The sequence below is a fragment of the Ailuropoda melanoleuca genome, chromosome 7 (assembly GCF_002007445.2).
Source record: "Ailuropoda melanoleuca isolate Jingjing chromosome 7, ASM200744v2, whole genome shotgun sequence".
Classification (NCBI taxonomy): domain Eukaryota; kingdom Metazoa; phylum Chordata; class Mammalia; order Carnivora; family Ursidae; genus Ailuropoda; species Ailuropoda melanoleuca.
The window spans coordinates 33777251-33798832 of record NC_048224.1 but is presented as its reverse complement, the minus strand read 5'-3'; the positions used below and the strand labels follow the sequence as shown (position 1 = coordinate 33798832).

The window sequence follows — 21582 nt, the reverse complement described above, 5'->3', positions numbered from 1 at the left end:
CTCTAAATACTTCTAGCATTTCTCCTAATTGCAGTTAAAAAACAAAAGGATCCATTCTCAATCGAATATTGGAAAATGACTTTGGAGAGGATGAGAGGGTGAGGATAAAAATGTCACGCAGTTAGCACGTCCCTCTTAGGACAGAGCCTGCCTTGGGCACTGAGCGTTTTCCTGGCCTCCAGAGTTCTCATGAAGGCTGTTCTTCTGTCAGTGTGTCAACTTGAACAAACTCGAACCGGTAGCAACAGAAGTCCGGCTCATCAACAAGTCCATGGAGTTGCTGGACGAGCGGAAGTTCTGGGCTGGTGTCGTGTTCACTGGAATCACTCCCGGCAGTGTTGAGCTACCCCGTCATGTCAAGTACAAGATCCGAATGGACATTGACAATGTGGAGAGGACAAATAAAATCAAGGATGGGTGAGTTCAGTCCCCCCCCACCAGCCAGTTTGGGGGAAGACAAGACAGCTAAAATGACCAGAGGCACTTGGTTTTAAGTAATAATTTGGTAGAAATTTCACCCAAAAATAACTCCCAATTGGTGGCATGATTTTGGTGAAAGTGACACAGTCATTGCTAGAGACAGTTTTTTCAAAGGTCATAAAAAATACCATCTTTTGATTCAGTGTTTCTGGTTGAGAGCATTAATCCCATGGCGTTAAATTAACAGGAAGAAAAGAAGAAATAAAGGCTTCAGGTTCCCTGTGCTAGCACTATCCATTTTTATGAAAAGGGGCAAAAACAACCAGTATAAAAGGGAATGATTAAGCAAATTTTGGTATGTCCACTTGAAGTAACATTAGGTAGCCGGGGAAGGGGGGGGAGCCAAACCAACATTCTGCTCGTTTGTATGCTCATTCTGCTTATATCTGTTTAAAAATATGTCATCTCACTCATATGTGGAATATGAGAAACAGTGCAGAGGATCATTGGGGAAGGAAGGGAAAACCGAATGGGAAGTCATCAGAGAGGGAGACAAACCATGAGAGACTCTTGACGCTAGGAAACAAACTGAGGGTTGCTGGAGGCGAGGTGGGTGGGGGGATGGGGAAACTGGGTGATGGGCATTAGGAGGGCACTGATGTCATGAGCACTGGGGGTTATATGCAACTGATGAGTCACTGAACTCTACATCTGGAACCAATGATGTACTATATGTTGGCTAATTGAATTTAACTAAAAAATAAAATATAATAAAAATAAAAATATGTGCACACCTGAGACCATAAAATAAGATATAAATATATAAGATGAAAATAGGGGCTCTGTCATGGTAGGACTGTGGGTGATTGGCTTTTTTTGATGTATGGTTCTAAGGAATATTTGTTCACCTGTATTTCGGTTTTAGGTACTGGGACCCGGGTCCTCGGGCTGACCCCTTTGAGGATATGCGGTACGTCTGGGGAGGCTTTGCCTACTTGCAAGACGTGGTGGAGCAGGCGATCATCAGGGTGCTGACAGGCACGGAGAAGAAAACTGGTGTCTATGTGCAGCAGATGCCTTACCCCTGTTACGTCGACGACATGTAAGTTACCACTGAGCCGCCATTTCATGGATGAGAGTACCTGCACATACATACTCACACACACATGCGTGTGCATACGTCCAAAAGAGGAGCTAGGATGCTTTGATTTTGTGTATTTTAAAGGTGTGTTGATACAAAAAAATCTTTTTTGAAATTCAGTGAAGATTTTAGGAAATAAGCCAGGTGTAGGTTCTTGACGTTTCCAGCCACATCACTGACACACATGTGCACATCCTGGAATTCTCCCTCCTTTTTCATCTGTAGTTACTAGCGCTTCTATTTTTTACATACCCTTTTGGTCAAAGTTTGCTCAGTCTGCAAGTTTCAAATGTGTCGTGACAAACACAGGCAAGCACATACGCACATACGTACATCCCCCAAACACAGAAACAGTGATCTAGGCCCATAAAAGCTGTCTGCAGGTGGTCTGTTTGCCCACTTACTCTTTCTGAGGGGTAAATCGCATTTTGAAACAATCCAAATAAAATTGAACAAGGCCTTTTTATCTTAGACTTTAGATAATCTTTCAGCGCTTAGTCACTAAGCTGTCAAGATCTCATGGGAACTGTGCCTTTGGTTCTAATGATTTTTTTCTTGAGAGAGAGAGAATGACAGAGAGCAGGGGAGGGTGGGGGAGGGGCAGAGGGAGAGAGAGAATCTTAAGCAGGCTCCATGCAGGTGTAGGGCTCAATCTATGACCCTGTAATCAAACGTGACCTGAGCCAAAACCAAGAGTCAGATGCTGAACGGACGGAGCCACCCGGGCGCTCCTCCAGTGATTTTTTGTGAGAGAGCATGGGCAGAGGTGGAGTTATTGCAGGCATCTGAGATACGTAATGTCTCTTCTGAATTCTGGAAATTCTCTCATTCTCCGTTGTGGCGTGTGTGTGTGTGTGTGTGTAGAGATCAGAGTGTAGAAGGAGCAGGGTTCCTCTTCTTATTTTTGTTCTCTGCTTTGCACTGAGCAACTGTTTCCTTGCGTGGCTCACTCTAGCTTTTCCAAGTCACCCCAGATTATCTTGTTTTTCACCTTCAGAAAGATTAGCCAGAGTTTTCCAAAGACCCCCCTCAGCCAAGATTTACTCTAGAAAGGGTGCCTTAAGATTAGGATGGGGGGGAGCTTAGCGGCATTAAGGGCCTTTGCCTGTTGTTACTTAGCTGGTAAGTGCCTCAGTCGTAAAGCTGGGACTTGGGCCTGGAGTTCCAGGGTCCAAATTCTGTGTCCCTTTTACTTTACAGCACTGCCTTTCCTGTTCCAGTTTGGAATCTGAAATATGACTGACAAGAGCTGCCTGGAGTCTATTTCTGTATTGTCTGTGATAAAAGTTGTGCGAGGCAATAGGAACATGACCTTGGAGATGTTGTACTCTTGTGAGAGAAGGAGTTGGTTTTTCGGTTTTTGTTTTAGTACTTTACCCCACGCCTCACAGTTACCTGGTGACTAAAGCAGGCCCCAGAGAAATTCTCCTTGGCGGCACTTCGTTGGTCTCACTGTTAACACTACATTGCGCTCCTCGTGGAGCATGTGATAACCTGTACATTTTGGAGCCCAGTGAGCCTCCCTCTCGCTCCCTCAATCTCGGGGCTTCCTCTCGCATGCAGGCTCCTGGGGGCACCGGCCTCCGAGCCTGATTCTCACTCCCTGTAATTCCCCCACCCTTCCGTGGGGCCTCCAGCTTCCTGCGGGTGATGAGCCGGTCGATGCCCCTGTTCATGACGCTGGCCTGGATCTACTCCGTGGCTGTGATCATCAAGGGCATCGTGTATGAGAAGGAGGCGCGGCTGAAGGAGACCATGCGCATCATGGGCCTGGACAACGGCATCCTCTGGTTCAGCTGGTTCATCAGTAGCCTCATTCCTCTGCTCGTGAGCGCCGGCCTGCTGGTGGTCATCCTGAAAGTAAGGCTGCCACACTGGGTCCCTGCTGCCAAGGAACTCCGAAACAGCCCAACACAGGCTGTGAGGAGAAAAGCAAAGATTATGTGGGAGGGAAGGGGTCAGACAGGTCATCTCCTGCAGTTTCCTCATTCTGTATTTGGGGAGAGGTAGAGTGACTTGCCCGGGGTCAACCCAGCTGGCTAGCGGCTGAGCAGGGCTAGAACCCAGGGCTGCTGCTTGCCTACACGTACCTATGCCATGATGTGTGCTGGGCAGTGGTTCGTGGCGGCATCTGAAAACTGTTCATTTCCTTAGATGTATTGGATGGTGATTCTGCCAGAATTTCTAAAAACCATAATCAGAGGGATACATATTGTTGCAGGTTAGGTTTTTCTGGAAGCAGAGGCTGAGAGAGTTTGGCACGGGGGTACTTATTAGGGATCAGCATCTATGGAAGGGATGGGGAATGTGCAGGATTGAGCAGGGGAATGAGTTGTGAAATACAGTGCAGGGCCAACCCCACAGGCATTCGGGAGCATATACAGCTTGCCGAAATCGTCCCTCATTGAGCTGAGCTATCCAGCCCCAAGGCCTCCCTCCGTGACACCCCAGACCCCGGGCTCCTCAATCAGTCACTAAGGTTATGAGCCCCAGGGCCAGGCAGCTTTCTGTGGCTGTGGCAGACCCAGAGGAGTTGACAGCTAGAGGCTGTCTGCTGCGGCAGCCGGGCAACACGTTCCCCCTTCAAGGGGACCCTGGGCAGTGCTGTTCTGTGCCACCCCATATATTAATAGGTTTATATACTAATCTTCTTTCCTTACAATGATTTGTTTTAAGGATGCGTCATGTAAAAAATGTTTTCAAAGAGAGGGGGGTATAAAGGGTGAGGAACTAATATTTAGGTTAATACTAGCTACTGTTAATACAAATGAGCACTTACCGATTACCAAGCACTGTTTAAAGCACATTCACCTGTGCTTTCTGATTATATCCTCACTAACCCATTTAACATATAAGGAAATGAGGCCAAGAAAGGTTAAGGGCTTCACCAAGGCCACCCAGCAGTATGACAGAGCAGTTCTTGCTGAAACCAACCCCTGCTCATGTTCTGATATCTGACTGCAAGGGCAGAGCTCTGTGGTGGGGATGGTGGTCCTGTGGCTGGTGGGCAAGAGCTGCTCTGGGACCATGTGCTGGCTGGTCCTGATCAGACACACCCAGATGAACTGGCCTGAGATAGACCTGACAGGTCCACAAGTGTTTGGATGATTGTGGGACTGCAGAATCTATGGCAGGTCACCAAGGGGGAGAATAAGATTCCCTGGCCATTTTCCATGGCTTTTGGAGGGAGAAGTCCTATAGAATGCTGGCTCCCACAACTCTTTCCTGGTGCTGAGAGCCCTGGTCCTTACAAAGGGAGACACCAGGTAACAGTAATTCTTGGAGAGCCAAAGAGCAAAATTGTCCATTGAGTTGAGTCTTGATGAATCTCAGCCCTAGACTCCTCTCTTCCTGCCTCTGCTCTTACTTTGCTGTGTGGTCTTGGGCTAGTCATTATCCTTACTTAAGCCTCAGTTTCCTGATCAGAGCAGTGAGCAGCACTGCTCTTCCCTATTGTCTGTCAGATGAGGATGAAGGAACCCTTCTTTCCATAGATCATGCGAGGACGTGCTTGCTTGTTGAGGCAGCGCATTTAACAGTTCTCTTCCTTCCCAGTTAGGGAACCTGCTGCCGTACAGCGACCCCAGTGTGGTGTTTGTCTTTCTGTCTGTGTTCGGCGTGGTGACCATCCTGCAGTGCTTCCTGATCAGCACCCTCTTCTCCAGAGCCAACCTGGCGGCAGCCTGTGGGGGCATCATCTACTTCATTCTGTACCTGCCCTATGTGCTGTGCGTGGCATGGCAAGACTACGTGGGCTTCACGCTCAAGATCTTCGTGGTGAGGAATCACCCCTGGGTAGTAGCTGCGCGTACAGCCACCCCTGGCGCTTCACCTCCCCATCGCAGTCCAAGCTGAGAACGGCAGATGAGAGAGAGTGTGTGTGTGTGTGTGTGTGTGTGTGTGTGTGTGTGTCTGTATGTCTGTGTGTGTCTGTGTGTCTGTGTGTGTGTGTGTCTGTATGTCTGTGTGTGTGTGTGTCTGTGTGTGTCTCTGTGTGTGTGTGTGTGTGTCTGTATGTCTGTGTGTGTGTGTGTCTGTGTGTCTGTGTGTGTGTGTGTCTCTGTGTGTGTGTGTGTGTCTGTATGTCTGTGTGTGTGTGTCTGTGTGTGTGTGTGTGTCTGTATGTCTGTGTGTGTGTGTCTGTGTGTCTGTGTGTGTGTGTCTGTGTGTGTGTGTCTCTGTGTGTGTGTCTATATGTGTGTCTGTGTGTGTGTGTGTGTCTGTGTGTGTGTCTGTGTCTGTGTGTGTGTCTGTGTGTGTGTGTCTGTGTGTGTGTGTGTCTGTATGTCTGTGTGTGTGTCTGTGTGTCTGTGTGTGTGTGTCTGTGTGTGTGTCTGTATGTCTGTGTGTGTCTGTGTGTGTGTGTGTGTGTGTGTGTGTGTGTGTGTGTGTGTGTGTGTCTGTGTGTGTGTGTGTGTGTGTGTGTGTGTCTGTATGTGTGTCTGTGTGCGTGGCGTACAGGATTGCTGAGCCTTTGGGGCATCTTTGGAAGCATAAGATTCTAAAAGTTTTACGCCTTGTCATGCATGCATTTCTGAAATATGTGTGCATAATGAGGGGTTATAAATAGAATCCTTTTATATGCTGCTAGTGAGCCCACTCCCCTCAAGGGATCTGTAGGTGAATACTTCCATATCTTGTAATTGATCCATTTTGCAAATTCACATTTCTCTAGGTGGAGTTTATATTAAAAGTGCTAGGAAATGAGAGACAAGGAGATGAATAAGTGACTTTTGCCTCTTTCTCACAGAGCCTGCTGTCTCCTGTGGCTTTCGGGTTTGGCTGTGAGTACTTTGCCCTTTTCGAGGAGCAGGGCATTGGGGTGCAGTGGGACAACCTGTTTGAGAGCCCCGTGGAGGAGGATGGCTTCAGCCTCACCACTTCAGTCTCCATGATGCTGTTCGACACCTTTCTCTATGGAGTGATGACGTGGTACATCGAGGCTGTCTTTCCAGGTACACGGAACTTCCACACAGCTTTAGTCATCGGCTGGGGAAATGTAATTTCTAGCTGCTGAGCTCTGCCCTGTCTGTGGTGACATTTCTGCAGGGCCTGGCGCTCCCTGGAAAGCGGCCAGGGCTTTAGACCCATGGCAAGCAAACAATCTGAGGAGAAGCAGCTGACGCTAAAAAGTGCTACTGCTCTAGCCTGCATTTCCTGAGCCCTGTGTGCCGGTGCCGTGCCAAGTGTTATGTAGGCCTGGGGACTTGCTCTTAGACCCACTTTTTTGCAAATGAGAGAACTAGGACTCAAAGAAGTAACTTGCCTGTGGGACACACAGCTAGGCAGTGTTGGTGCTTGGAGGTGAACCCAGTTGGGTCACACTGGGTCAGCTAGCTAGTCCAGGGGGTTCCTCCTGCCAGCACTGGCCCAATTCTCTAATTCTGTGTCCCCAGAATTAGCCACCAGCAGAGGTTCTGTTTCCTCAGTACAGTTTGTGAAGAGTAAGATATGTTGACTCTAAGCCCTTACCTATGATTTAATCAAATTAACATTCATAAAAATTCATTTTAGTACTCCCCTTAATAAATCTCCTTGACCAAGACCTGCCACGGATACATTTTTATATAGATCAAATTCTAAGAGAGCGAGGTTTAACTTTTTCTGCTTCCCCTGGTTTTCCTCTAAGGGAGCATATGCGGAGTGTTCATTACCTCCACTTGAGCTTCCTGCATCGAATATCTGAATAATCTGAACCCCACAGTTCTGGGTTCAGATTCTGAGTCCTTCATTTACTGGCTGAGTGACCTGAGTAGGCTACTTATACCTCAGTTTCCTCATCTGTAAAATGGGGCTGATAACCTGTCTCGTGGGGTTGTTTGAATACATAGTAGGTCTCAGCAGATGTGAGCTCCCACTACCCCCACCTCCATTCCAGGGTGCCAGCTCCAGAGGCTTTGTCAAGGAGGGAGTAGTTCCAGCTGGAATACCTCAGGAACGCTAGGATGTTGCTGTGCTTGGCTTCCATCTTGGTTTTTATCTTTGCTTGCAGGCCAGTATGGAATCCCCAGGCCCTGGTATTTTCCTTGCACCAAATCCTACTGGTTTGGTGAGGAAAGTGATGAGAAGAGCCACCCTGGTTCCAGCCAGAAGGGAGTATCAGAAAGTAAGTGCTGCCAACCTGCCGTCCCTTTAGCCAAGTGCTTTTACCCCCACTGCCCTTTAGAGAGTCTGAAACTGCTCTAGGAGCAAAGAAATCACACCCAATGCATCTTTCCAAATTCTCCCATGCCATTTGTGTCCAGTGCTGTTGTCAGCTTATTGGGGAGTCACTCTCCGGGTCCCTGAGGGCCATTGCCTTTGTTTTCTTGGCTTCTAGGAAAGAGGCCCTTGATATCTATACATTCACACACCCCCCAACACACACTCTTATGATAAATTAACAGCTATAAAGAGGAGGTAAAGACAACTGTAACTGTAGAACCATAACCTCGCTGCCTGCTTCGTCATAGTGATAGAAATATGAGCCTGTGTAGGCTCACACCAAGTGGCTGTCAGAGCTCAGCCTGTGCTTCTTGATGTTCTCACCCTTCATTACCCAGAGCCCTAATCCTCCTGGCTCCTGACTTGGGTGGAGGTGTCCACAGTTTAGCAAACTGTCTTTCTGGCTGTTTTCTTTGGTTCTTGGAGAGAAACTATCTTTGTGTTCAGTGTGGCTTCCTAAGTACTTAATGAGTCCTTTTTCTGCTGATCTCTTCTGTGCCTTCCCCTAGTTGCCAGTGGGAAAGTCTGCTGTTCCTTAGCAGGCATACTAGACAACTTACAGCCAGCCCTTGGCCATTGTCCCCAGGCTCTTCCCTTGCTCGTCCTACTCTTCTTGCCCAGTCTCCTCTTTACACCAGGCTTCGGTATCAGTCTCCTAGAACACATCCTGTTCTTCCACACTGCCATGCCTTTGTACGTACTCTGTCCTCTCAACAGGAGAACCCTTTCTCTGACTTGCCTGCCATCCTCCTCCTTCCTCAAGATCTAGTTCTGTACCCCATCCCTGAATAGTCCTTCTAGTTTCCCAAGTAGTCAGTCCCTCCTCTAAGATTGCATGGCATTGAAATAAAAGGCCTTTCTATTTAAAATAATTATAAACTCATTCATGTAAGTTGCAAAAAATAGTATTGGGGTGTTTCCCTTGTGCATTTCATTTCCGTTTCCCCCAATGGTAACACCTTGCATAACCACAGCACAATACCAAAACCATGACATTGACACTAGTACAACATTTAGACCTTCTTCAGATTGTAGAGTTTTACATGTACTCATTCACCAGCGTGTATTTAGTTCTGTGCACTTTGTCCCATGGAGATTCGTGTAATCACCAGCTAAGTCAAGATGCAGAACTGTTCCATCCACACACACTCCCTCATTCTGCCCCTTGAAAGCCACAGCCACCCCCCTTCCTCCCCAATCCCTGACACCTGTCAGCCACCGCTCTGTTCTCCGCATGGTATTTCCAGAATGTGATACAAATGGAACCATATAGTACGGGACATTTTGAGGTTGGCTTTTTGTCACTCAGCGTCATTCCCTTGAGATCCACCCAAGCTGTGATGTGTAACAACAGTTCAGTCCTTTTCATTGCTGAGTTGTGTTCCATGGTCTGGGTATTCCACAGCTCTACGGCAATGTTACATGTGTTTTTTAAACTACTTTTAGCCTCCTGTATTTTAATTGCTTGTGAAGTCTTTTTCTCCCAATAGACTGCGAATGTTCCTATATCAGTGAATTCCTATCACCAACACTCCTGCCCAAATAGGCCCTAAATAAACATTTGCCTGAGAAACCAGAAGTATGCGTGGAGAGAGGACAGTCGTGGAAGTACGAGCCCAGCCCCCGTGTCTTTGTGCCCCATTCGTCGGTATTTGCCGTGGGTTCATTCCCATCCTCTGTCTTCTGTCTTCTGACAGTCTGCATGGAGGAGGAACCCACACACCTGAAGCTGGGCGTGTCCATTCAGAACCTGATGAAGGTTTACCGGGATGGCATGAAGGTGGCTGTTGATGGCCTGGCCTTGAATTTCTATGAGGGCCAGATCACCTCCTTCTTGGGCCACAATGGAGCTGGAAAGACCACCACCATGTAAGAAGAGGGTGTGGCTGTCAGAATCAGCTGCGGGAATGTTCTGTAGTGCAGTTAGAAAGCAGGACTCAAGGACATTGCATTGGTCACTGGGGCAAGGGCAACACCCGGGAGGAGTTGATGAATGTAAGATACTGTCTCATCACAAGAGTGCTTTCCCCACGGCCGATTTTGGCTAGATATTTCCTTGGCCTGAAACAGCCTGGGAGACCTCTTGATGACCTTTCCCATTTGGTTCTCAGAATTCTGCACTGTTCCTGGAACCCTAAGGCTGTGACAGCTCTGAGAAAGGGTCTCCTTTTGAGCTGGTTTGGTTAGAACTATGAGCAAGGATGTGGGAAGATTTGATATGTTGGAAGTAGTGATTTCCAGGAGCTCTGTCGCTAAGGAGGTGTGAGAAAGAGCTGGCCATGTGGCTGCCCTTTTTGGGACCTATGGGGACCTATCAAAAGACCTTATAACGGGCAGCTTCACGAGGGAGCTCGTACCATAAACAGCAGAGTTAGCCTCAGTGACTTTCAGTGTGGTCCCTCAGCTATTGCTAAGGGTGTAACTTTTGGGATGATGACCTTTTCCTGTTTTTCTTTTTTCTTTTTTGTTAATGCAAAATCAATATATGAACATCGCAGATAATTTTTTTTTTTAAAAGATTTTATTTATTTATTCGACAGAGATAGAGACAGCCAGCGAGAGAGGGAACACAAGCAGGGGGGAGTGGGAGAGGAAGAAGCAGGCTCATAGTAGAGGAGCCTGATGTGGGGCTCAATCCCATAACGCCAGGATCACGCCCTGAGCCGAAGGCAGACGCTTAACCGCTGTGCCACCCAGGCGCCCCCCAAAAAACATTCTAATCTCTGAATAACTTTTTCTGGCTTGTCCATTTTTCATGGACATGATTTTANACAGATAATTTTTAAAAGGCACACAAAAATCCTACTGCCCAACACAAACATTTTTTTTTAATTTTTTTTTTTTTAAAGATTTTATTTATTTATTCGACAGAGATAGAGACAGCCAGCGAGAGAGGGAACACAAGCAGGGGGAGTGGGAGAGGAAGAAGCAGGCTCATAGTAGAGGAGCCTGATGTGGGGCTCAATCCCATAACGCCAGGATCACGCCCTGAGCCNCAGATAATTTTTAAAAGGCACACAAAAATCCTACTGCCCAACACAAACATTTTTTTTTAATTTTTTTTTTTAAAGATTTTATTTATTTATTTGACAGAGATAGAGACAGCCAGCGAGAGAGGGAACACAAGCAGGGGGAGTGGGAGAGGAAGAAGCAGGCTCATAGTAGAGGAGCCTGATGTGGGGCTCAATCCCATAACGCCAGGATCACGCCCTGAGCCGAAGGCAGACGCTTAACCGCTGTGCCACCCAGGCGCCCCCCAAAAAACATTCTAATCTCTGAATAACTTTTTCTGGCTTGTCCATTTTTCATGGACATGATTTTAGACTTACAAAATGTATGTTTCAAACTGTACTTTCCATTGCAAATTGGAATCCTTTAAAAATGCTTGCCCTGATAATGCCCTTTCCAACACATAGGCCCACTCCTGGTTACCCACTAAAGCAAAGACTTGTTTGCTTTGTAGGGGTCAGTTAGGGTCTGTCAGGAAGGAATGGGGGTGTGGGAGGGTTGATGCCTCTGCTCTAGGTGCCCGGGCTCTGCGGCCTGGCGTGGAGCATTTCCAGGGGAATGGGGATAACACTGACTCTTGCGCTCTTACATTTTTGTCCTCAGGTCAATCCTGACTGGGTTGTTCCCTCCCACCTCGGGCACTGCCTACATCCTGGGGAAAGACATTCGCTTTGAGATGAGCACCATCCGGCAGAACCTGGGGGTCTGCCCCCAGCATAACGTGCTGTTTGACATGTGAGTACCAGCGCACTTGGAGAAGCAGACCGTCTCTGGATGTGTGTGTCATGAGTCATGGGCAGAGGGGGACTTAGGCATTTTACCTTCTGTGGGGGCGGCGGGTCTCCCCTCCCTGCGCAGTGAGTGCCAGTTGTCCTTCCGTTTTAGGGAAAGTAGGCGGTGTCCCATCAGTCCATCTGGTGGATGAGCGCTTGGGAAATGGTGCTCTCCATTACCGACTGTTTAGAGAGCCAGTTAGCCCATTCCTTCTCCCACGACACTCTTCCCTGATCCAGCTGCAGCTCCACTGCCCAGATCTGGCAGTGCCTCGGGGCCCTTGTCACGATGGCCCAGCATTTCCTGCTCGAGACATTGCTTCCATTCAGGTTGGCCTGTCAACAGTTCAGGCCACCCAGGGAGTCCTCGTGGTGGAGCAGAGAAAGACCTGGGCTCTGTGACCTTGGGCAAGGACTTCTCCCCTTCTGTGCCCCCATTTCCTCTTACCTAAAGCGAGCAGCTCAGGCTCATGTCCTCCACAGGGACCTCCCTTCTCGCACAGTCTGAGTTCCTGGAGGGGGCTGCTGCAGGTGAATGCTGAGCCAGCTTCTTGGTCAATGGGGCTGTGGGGTGGGCCCGTTGAAGACCCGAGACTGAAAGTTGCACCTGCCTGGTGTATAGTGGCCAGGCCCACTGGGAACAGGCTGGAAGGGACTGGGCACATTTCAGCCTTGGCTTCTTCAGCAGCTCTGGTGGTTGCTTATGGTGCTTCTGTCTTGATTCTTCCTATTATTTTTCAGAAGTTGATAAAGTTGGAAAAGGTCAGGGAGGGAGGCAGTGGAAACGTGCCTATTTTCTCCTGTTGTGGATCAGGAAGCACTGTGTTCTGATGCAGCCCGTGGGGTGCAGAGCTGACCTGCCCTTCTGTCCCCAGGCTGACTGTGGAAGAACACATCTGGTTCTATGCACGTCTGAAGGGGCTCTCGGAGAAGCACGTGAAAGCAGAGATGGAGCAGATGGCCTTGGATGTGGGTTTGCCACCCAGCAAACTGAAAAGCAAAACAAGTCAGCTGTCAGGTGAGTTCCCCCTCCTCCTCCAACACCACCCCCCCACCAACACACACACACACACACACACACACACACACACGGGTGAAGCAACAGCCGCACCAGTGTCCCACTGTGGGGGTGGGTGGGTAGGTCAGAAGTGTGTCCCTGGCTTGTCCCCAGGTGGGTGCCTCCATTCATCTCTCAACACCTCTGCCTTTGCTGTCTGGGGCTGGTCCTGGAATGTCTCTCTCTCTCTGTCTCTCTCATAGGTGGAATGAAGAGAAAGCTGTCTGTGGCTTTGGCCTTTGTTGGGGGATCCAAGGTTGTCATTCTGGACGAGCCTACTGCCGGTGTGGACCCTTACTCCCGCAGGGGAATATGGGAGCTCCTGCTGAAATATCGACAAGGTAGCTGATGTGCATTTATTCCAAGGGAGGCAGGAATGGAGAGGCTCTTGAGAAGTACGGCCGTGGCCGTGGCTCATGGCTGTTGGTGACAGAGCAACAGAATTGCTTCTCAAGGACAATGTGGGACTTCTTTTCTTAAAGCTCTGTGTTCCCCCATAGTACGGATGTGGAAGGAAGGCCTGGTTTACAAGACACTTAACATGTATGCCCTTCATTATCTAGGGGCTGGCCAGAAGAGAAATGGGGATAAAGGGCATGGTCCCCAGAGCTACCTCTAGCATAGATCTTGGACATGTCTCTTACAACTGTGTTCCCCTCTAGACCAATGGCTGAGAACAGAGGCTGTGTCTGTTCATCTCTGTCCCCATCATAGTACACTATATATGCTTATTGAAAGAGTGGATGAGCAAATGAGGAGTATGGACTTTGGAGCCAGTTCCAGCTGGCCCTGAGACCTTGGAAAAGTCATTTAACTTGTCTCCATTTGTTTACCTATAGTAACAGTAGTGCCTGCCTCATAGAAGATAAAGTTAAATGAGAATGCACGCAGACCACTTAGTACCCTTCGTGGCATGTAGCAAATTCCCAAATGAACATTCCTGTTCCGATTTCTGTGAGGATGGCTTTGCCACGCAGGCTTCCAGATTCTTCTGCCTCGGTGACCCCTGCTGATGTATCTGTAGTTGCAGCTGCTTCAATCAATGAGAACCAGTAGGGCTCACTTGTCCCATGTCCTTGTGTTTGTACCTGGCAGGCCGCACCATTATTCTGTCCACGCACCACATGGATGAAGCGGACATCCTGGGGGACAGGATTGCCATCATTTCCCATGGGAAGCTGTGCTGTGTGGGCTCCTCCCTGTTTCTGAAGAACCAGCTGGGAACAGGCTACTACCTGACCCTGGTCAAGAAGGATGTGGAATCCTCCCTCAGTTCCTGTAGAAATAGCAGTAGCACTGTGTCATACCTGAAAAAGGTGAGTTGTATTTTCAGTGCTGGGCTGGTGCTGGGCCCAGGGAGTCAGGACTTGGTGGCTGGGAGTGGCCTGTCCACGTCCACCCCACTCTGCCACATGGGGGTCACCATCTCCCTGCACTGCGGTCCCTTTGGAGTCACATCATACTTCCCATGTGGAAGGCTCAGGACACATCTGCTCCTGTAGTGAGAGTGTGGTGGAATCCCACTTCCTTCTTCCCATGGAGGCACCGAGAGTGAAGAGAAGGTCCTTGGAGGACTTTATTATAGAGAAGAAAAAAGACTTGCCGGGGTGAAGAGCCCTCGCTGCAGAATGCTCTGCCATTCCTGCTCATTCTCTGTAAATTTCATTGACCTCAACTTTTAAACTACAAAACAGCAAATGTTTACTGAACACTAATTTCACGCCGGAAACTCAACTCTAGCAGATTCTGGGCGTAAAAGAATATGATGGTAATAGTTAAATTTTTTGTAACATTGTTATCATTTATAAAATTTTTTCCCCCTTAACTCCTATCACCTCAAAGTGCCCAGCAACAGTGGGAGGGAGATACTGTGATTATTATCCCAGATCAGGGAATTGAGGCTTGTAGGTCACTGACCAGGTGAATAACAGAGGTGGGACCAGAGCCTGTAACCAGGTAATTTTTCCTCTGTTCACAGTACGTGCCTGAGATTCATCTGTGTGCTGAAACCAGTGGCACCTAAAACATTTCATCCCAGCCTTCAACTCCTATCTGCTTATTTACCTTTTAACCAGTGCCTGGTTACTCAGAGTGTGGTCTGAGGACCAGCAGCACTGGGATTACTTGGGAGCTTGTTAGAAATGCAGAAACGGGGGCCCAGCTCAGACTCACTAAATGAGAAGCTGCATTTTAACAAGGTCCCCTGGTGGCTCAGCATAAATCAAGGCTTGAGAAGCACTGAGCCAGACAACTAGGCAGGCAAATACCATGCCTAGGAGGGTCAGCGCACGCCTGGTGACAGCATTCATCAGCGGGCCCTGGTTCCGTTGATGGCTGTGCTTCCTGACCTCCCGTCCACACGGCACACCCGTGTCAGTGGCTTCAGAAGCCCCAGCCGCCCAGTCAGTTCCCTCCCAGGAGGAGCCGCACGATAGAGCCTCATGGAAGCCCTCCCTGGCGAAGGTGCTGGTGGCTGTACCTTGCTTGGTCCCTGACCCATTCTCACCTCCTTCTTTGCCATCAGGAGGACAGTGTTTCTCAGAGCAGTTCTGATGCTGGCCTGGGCAGCGACCATGAAAGTGACACGCTGACCATCGGTAAGGACTCTGGGGTTTCTTATTCAGGTGGTGCCTGAGCTTCCCCCAGCTGGGCAGAATGGAGGCAGAGGAGGAGAGGTGCAGAGGCTGGTGGCGCTGACTCAAGGTTTGCTGCTGGGCTGGGGCTGGGGGGCTGGGAGAGGGTGCAGCTTGGTGGCAGATTGGCTTAACGCTTGCTGGGGAGCCTGGGGCTCGGTGTGGGAGCTGGCAGGGCAGTGCCCTTGAGAGGCTGACGTGATGGGGGTGGGGATCTCCTGGGGAATGGATCTGGCCGGACACTGGAGACCAGGGATGAGGAGCTGAGGGCCAAGCCTTGGGGGAGGGATTGGATCTCAGGAGCTAAGAAGAGTGAGAGCCCAGGAGATGGAGAGCAGCCTGCTGGGTCCTCCTTGGAAGCTATATATAGCACACAAGTGTCACCAGTAACACCTATGGAGCAGAAGCCTTTACTGTGTTCATCTGCGCCCAGTCCTAACAAGTGGCTTTTTCCAGAGAGATGTCTCCTTCCACAAACTGTTTGATTAGCCCTTTATTGACGTAAATAGAAGGAGCCTCCTTTAGAAAGTTAGGGAAGGGTGAAGAATCATTTAATTTTCCTTTACTCAGGTTTTCCATTGAAGAATCATAGAGTTAAGGCAATAGACATAAGGCTTTCAACCTCTGAAAGTCTGCCTTCCTTTCACCCATGCATCTGCCCTTCTGTCCTTCCTTCTTCTCACCCACCCCACCCACAATGTACTGAGAACCTACAGTGTTCCTGGCTTTGGTGATAAAAAGGTGAATAAGACCAATCCTTGCCCCCAGGAACTCTCAGGCCAGAGATGAACATGTGGAATGACTTTAGTATCGGGGGCAGGTATCAGGTGTGGGCAGCTGGCTTCTGAGGAGTAGGCAAAGGGAGAAGCCAAGGCATGGCTGGCCCTTGATGGGGGTGCCTCTGAGCCGGCTGAGCTATCTTTGTGCTTTGGTCCCTACAGATGTCTCTGCCATCTCCAACCTCATCAGGAAGCATGTGGCTGAGGCCCGGCTAGTGGAAGACATTGGGCATGAACTGACATATGTGCTGCCCTACGAAGCTGCCAAAGAGGGGGCCTTTGTGGAACTCTTCCATGAGATTGATGACCGGCTCTCAGACCTGGGCATCTCTAGTTATGGCATCTCAGAGACGACCCTGGAAGAAGTAAGTTCAGTGACTGACTGTCAGAGTATAGTAGGTCCCACAGTCCCAAGGCCAGACAGCTGCTTTTCCCCCAGGGGAATAGGATTACCATGGAGCTGGTCATCTGAGTCCTTAGATCATTGATATTGGGGTATTATTGGCCACAGTTAACCTTTTAAATTTGTGGTGGGAGATAGCAAGAGAGCTCTATTAGGATTGCTCCCTGACCTGGCTGTGTCATGGCCACACATAGGAAATAGCCAATGTTTACGGAAAATCTGCATGTGCCTGATGATAAACTGGGTGTGTGGGGGTTTTTGCTCTTTTTTTGTTTGTTTTAATTATTGTAGGGGCTCCTGGGTGGCGCAGTCGGTTAAGCGTCCAACTCTTGATTTCAGCTCAGGTCATGATCTCAGGGTCATGAGATTGAGGCCTGTGACAGGCTTCATGCTCAGTGCAGAGTCTGCTTGGAATTCTCTCTCTCCCTCCCCCCTCCCCTACTCATGCACACTCTCTTTGTAACTTGATATAGTCTCCATAATAAGATGAAAAGGGCGCTCAGAGATGCTAAGCTAGGATCCAGCATCGACGGTTTGGGCTACAAGGCCCATGCTCTCTTTACTGAGTAGCAGCACCTGCCTTTAGAGAGCACAGCATCATAGACCTGGAGGGCTGGGAAGGATACAGAAGTTGTCTGGCCCAGTGGTCCCCAAGCTCTACCAGGCAGAGAAGTCATCTGGGGATGTTATTGACAATAAAAATTGCAATCCTCAGCACCAGGGTCTTTGCATCAGAATTTCTGGAGGTAAGACCTTAATGTCTGTGCTTTTATTACATGTTTTCCAGGCTGTGGTCTGTAGTTCAGAGTTTAGAAATCTTGGCGAGGGGTGCCTGGGTGGCTCAGTCATTAAGCGTCTGCCTTCAGCTCAGGTCATGATCCGAGGATCCTGGGATGGAGTCCCACATCGGGCTCCCTGCTCTGCTGGGAGCCTGCCTCTTCCTCTCCCACTCCCCCTTCTTGTGTTCACTCACTTGCTGGCGTCTCTCTGTCAAATAAATAAAATCTTTAAAAAAAAAAAAAAGAAAGAAAAATCATTGGCAAGTTCACATTCTCTTACCATGTTTGAATCCGAGACATAATTTCTAGTAATGGGGAACCCATCATCTTTTGATCATTCTGTCTTGGATGCCTTATCATGGTGCTAGCCTACCTAAAGATTTGGGGCCATAGACCCAGAAGAGGCCAGCCACCTGATGTGCTCCCTGTAGATTCAGAACACGTTTCTTTCTTTTTTTCTTCCCTTTTAAAAAATATTTTATTTATTTATTTTTGAGAGAGAGAAAGAGAGAGAGATCACAAGTAGACAGCGGCAGGCAGAGGGAGAGGGAGAAGCAGGCTCCCCACTGAGCAGTGAGCCTGATATGGGACTTAATCCCAGGACTCTGGGATCATGACCTGGGCACAAGGCAGACGCTTAACGGCTGAGCCACCCAGGTACAGAACACATTTCTTTTGTAGTGTTCCTATGTCATACCTTTAATTTGAAAATGATTGTCTGGATTGATAGTTCTCACTACTGAGGAAATGTTCTCTGGTTAAAAGTGCCTTCACTCCCAAATGACTGGCTAAGTATTATTAATAAATGAAGCTTTTACTTTTTGTCTTTAGGGGCTAACAAGCCACTCAGTAATGTAATAATCATGGCGGTGATGGTTGCTCTTACCACATGGGGCTTACACTGTTCTCACTCCCGTTTTTCAGATATTTCTCAAAGTGGCTGAAGAGAGTGGGGTGGATGCTGAGACCTCAGGTAAGCCTCTGCGGGAGCTGTACATTCTTGGGAAGTGCCTCTTGTAGGCCATCTTAGCTCACCACTGTTGTCCCTTTCCCTTTGACTCGTTTTATCCCATTCTTACTTTTAGTGTATACAGTTGTGACAGATAAGGAAGGCTTGTTTTGTTACAAATAAAATAAAATGCAGAATTCCTTCCTTTTGCCTTCAGATGGCACCTTGCCGGCAAGACGAAACAGACGGGCCTTCGGGGACAAGCAGAGCTGTCTTCGCCCATTCACTGAAGATGACGCCATTGATCCTAATGATTCTGACGTAGACCCAGGTCTGTTTGGGCAAGAGCTGTGTTCCATTGTCTGAAAGTGGATTTCTTGTCTTGTGTACTCACTCCCATGTTTCCCTTTAATGTCCTTGAGCATGGAATGATAGATCCATACAGGGTCCAAAGGGAAGTGGGAAGATGAAAACCACATTCCCTTTTCCAGCATTGGGCAAACCATCAAACCTGAAGGAGCCCACCCTCGTCACTTTCTTCATTTAGTTGAGATCTTTCACTTGAGACACATATAAAAGGTTGGTTCCTCAGTCCTCTGAAACCATTTATTATCTTTTCAGTGGAGACCCAGTTTCTTGCCTAGATAAGGTGTTTAATTGTTAAATAAATATTTTTTGAATGGATGAATGATTTTGAATTAGGTCAGCTTTTAGAGCTAATTGTTCCTTCGACTTACATATTCTGGATGAGTGTGTCCCTGTGTGTTTGACTGGGATGGAGAAGGGGAGGCCAGGAGTCAAGCAAATATTGGTAAGATTTGAAAGCGCCTCACTTAGGAGTCATTAGTTTGAGACAAGGATTTTTATACAATTTTGAGGTACAGAAACCTTTCTGGCTCTTCCAGTCCTGCTTCTATGAGTGTGTGGCCCTCATATTTTCCCTGGTTTCAGACCTTGTCAGTACTTAGATCATTAGAATGTGCCCACCTTTTACCAAAATTAAGTAGATGGTAGACAAATCAACATCATCTAGTCTCAACTCAGCCTAAATGCATGGCCTGTCTCATACAATGTTCTATACGAAATTGAGGATGACTCGGTTCATCGGAATGACTTGATGTACAGCCATTGTGTGTGAACACTTCTCTTCAGTAGTCTCAAGGCACCTTCATTTTCTGCACTCCTCACACAAGAACCAGAAGGCAGAAAGCTCTACTGTTGGACGTCTGGGGCCCTAACTTTTCCTGGGACATTGATTTGTCATGAAAGCCCATGACTTCTAAGAGATTTGACTTTCAAACACAAACCTCCAAGATGATTGCTGAGGATGCTGGGGGGAGGAACGTGGTGATGTCAAAACTGCCTGAGATAGTAGGTGACCTTCAGTGTCGGCTTCTTGCAGAATCCAGAGAAACAGACCTGCTCAGCGGGATGGATGGCAAAGGCTCCTACCAGGTGAAGGGCTGGAAGCTCACACAGCAGCAGTTTGTGGCCCTTCTGTGGAAGAGGCTGCTGATTGCCAGACGGAGTCGGAAGGGATTCTTTGCTCAGGTGACAGTGCTGCTCCAGGCAGTGACTCTGGCTTCACGGGTGGGCTGCAGGCTCCCTGACCAGTGAAAGCAGGAGAGGGTCATGGTTATGAGGTGGATGCTGGAGCAGGACTTCCTGTACTTCAATCCCAGTCCTGCTTCTTGTCGCTCACGCATCTGCGGGCAAGTTACTTCTCTGTGCCTCCATGTCCTCATCTTTAGAATGAAGATAATGTGCCTATGACGTAGGGTTGTCATGAGGATTGAAGTGAGTAAGTGCTTAGAATGGGGCCTGGCATTAAGTAGTGCTGTGTGTGTGTGTGTGTGTGTGCGTGCATAAAAAGGACAGAGTATGGAAAATTAGCTGGGCAAATTTAGTTTTCATAACCTGAGATGCAGTTGACATGTAAACTTCTTGGAAACATGACTTTTCTCTAAATTGATGTTTAACTGCAAGTTGATGGAAAGGTAGCCAGAGGGGTCAGAAAAAAAATGGACAAACAGAGAGGACTCATCACACTGTTGCCTGCATGTCAGTCAGTGTTACATGCTAAGTCGTTTGGTCAGAAGGGATAAAATTATCCCTCCGTATAAAATCGAGAAGCATAGAGAAAGCGTCTGCAGAGATTCTTCCCTGCAGACTATGTGGGTAATGCAGAGAGTATGAGTTTGGAGCATGCAGACCTGGGTCTGACTTCCGGTTCTGCCACTTACTGGCTGTGTGACCTTGGGCAAGTTACTTAGACTCTCTGACCTCAGTTACCTTGTTTGTTGATTGGTGATAGGGTTGTAACGAAAATGCAATGAGATAATGGTCATGTAGTATTTTCTCATAAAGAAGGATTTAGGTAATGATGCTTTTTGAGGCCATTCCATGGTGACAGCAGCTGCTGTTCCTTTTCAGAGCATGGGATCTGATTGGGTCATTTAGTCTTGGCCTGTAGATTACAAGTGAGAATACTGAGGGTGCAGCGGGAGTGACTTCACATGGATACACTTGTAGAGACAGAACTAGTCTTTGGGTCTTCTGGCTCCTGGTGCATGGCTTGTTCTCTTGGCCTTTCTCTGAGCTGAGCTGGGCTCATGGCCCATCGTGGTCTTTCTCACGTCTTCAGAGGGAAGAGGCCAGGACCCAGTGTTGTGAGTCACCCTCACATGTGACCACCATTTGCTCTGTAAAGTTTGAGCTTCGTGCCTCTGCGAGGTGGCCACGGCCCTGGTCTTGTGCTGCCAGGCTCCAGAAATGGCCTGGAGGGAAGAGGTTTCGGTGGCAGAATCTGCTGCTTCCCACCTGCCGTGAATGCCTTGGTGGAGCTTTGCTGTGGGTCCTGCGGTGCTCACTTGCATGCTGGCCGGTCTGGGAGGCTGGCTGGACTCTTACGGGCTTGTCCCAGTCTCCTTTTTCTGACATTTGCCCTTGTTTTGCCATTTCCTTTCCCCCTTTGTCCCCTGGTTATAGATCATCCTGCCAGCTGTGTTTGTTTGCATTGCCCTGGTGTTCAGCTTGATCGTGCCCCCCTTTGGCAAGTACCCCAGCCTGGAACTTCAGCCCTGGATGTACAACGAACAGTACACGTTTGTCAGGTACGTGTTTGCTTTCTGTGCCCCAGGAGAGAAGAGAGCTCACGTAGACTGAGGGTATTGACGCTGCTGAGGGCCNCAGCTACTCTAACAATCCAGTGCTTGAAACAAAAGGACAAAGGAATTTCCCTACTTCCTTCCACAGAGTTTTCTTGAATCTTGGGCTATTTCTAGACTGTTAGATGGGGAAGCGTCTGACTGATGTAAAAAGGAAGCCTTAAAACAAACAACGAAAACGAAATATACATAAATATGCAAATTGGTTCTTCCTTCTCTAGCCCCCTGTTTTTTTCCTGTTTGGTTCAGGTTCATGGATAACTGTGAA

General features: G+C 48.4%; 1 protein-coding gene across 1 annotated transcript in view; it reads left to right on the top strand.

The window, feature by feature from the left end:
* The window catches only part of ABCA1 (ATP binding cassette subfamily A member 1), a 141227-nt gene that overhangs the window by 86463 nt on the left and 33182 nt on the right, over positions 1-21582 (top strand). The window contains exons 13-29 of the mRNA XM_034665569.1: positions 212-417; positions 1346-1522; positions 3199-3421; positions 5117-5338; positions 6312-6516; positions 7554-7667; positions 9463-9634; positions 11378-11509; positions 12423-12565; positions 12808-12945; positions 13700-13920; positions 15129-15201; positions 16179-16381; positions 18123-18171; positions 18365-18478; positions 19550-19698; positions 21136-21303. Coding sequence (XP_034521460.1) covers positions 212-417; positions 1346-1522; positions 3199-3421; positions 5117-5338; positions 6312-6516; positions 7554-7667; positions 9463-9634; positions 11378-11509; positions 12423-12565; positions 12808-12945; positions 13700-13920; positions 15129-15201; positions 16179-16381; positions 18123-18171; positions 18365-18478; positions 19550-19698; positions 21136-21303 — 2709 coding nt within the window. The remainder of the gene's footprint in view (positions 1-211; positions 418-1345; positions 1523-3198; positions 3422-5116; positions 5339-6311; positions 6517-7553; positions 7668-9462; positions 9635-11377; positions 11510-12422; positions 12566-12807; positions 12946-13699; positions 13921-15128; positions 15202-16178; positions 16382-18122; positions 18172-18364; positions 18479-19549; positions 19699-21135; positions 21304-21582) is intronic.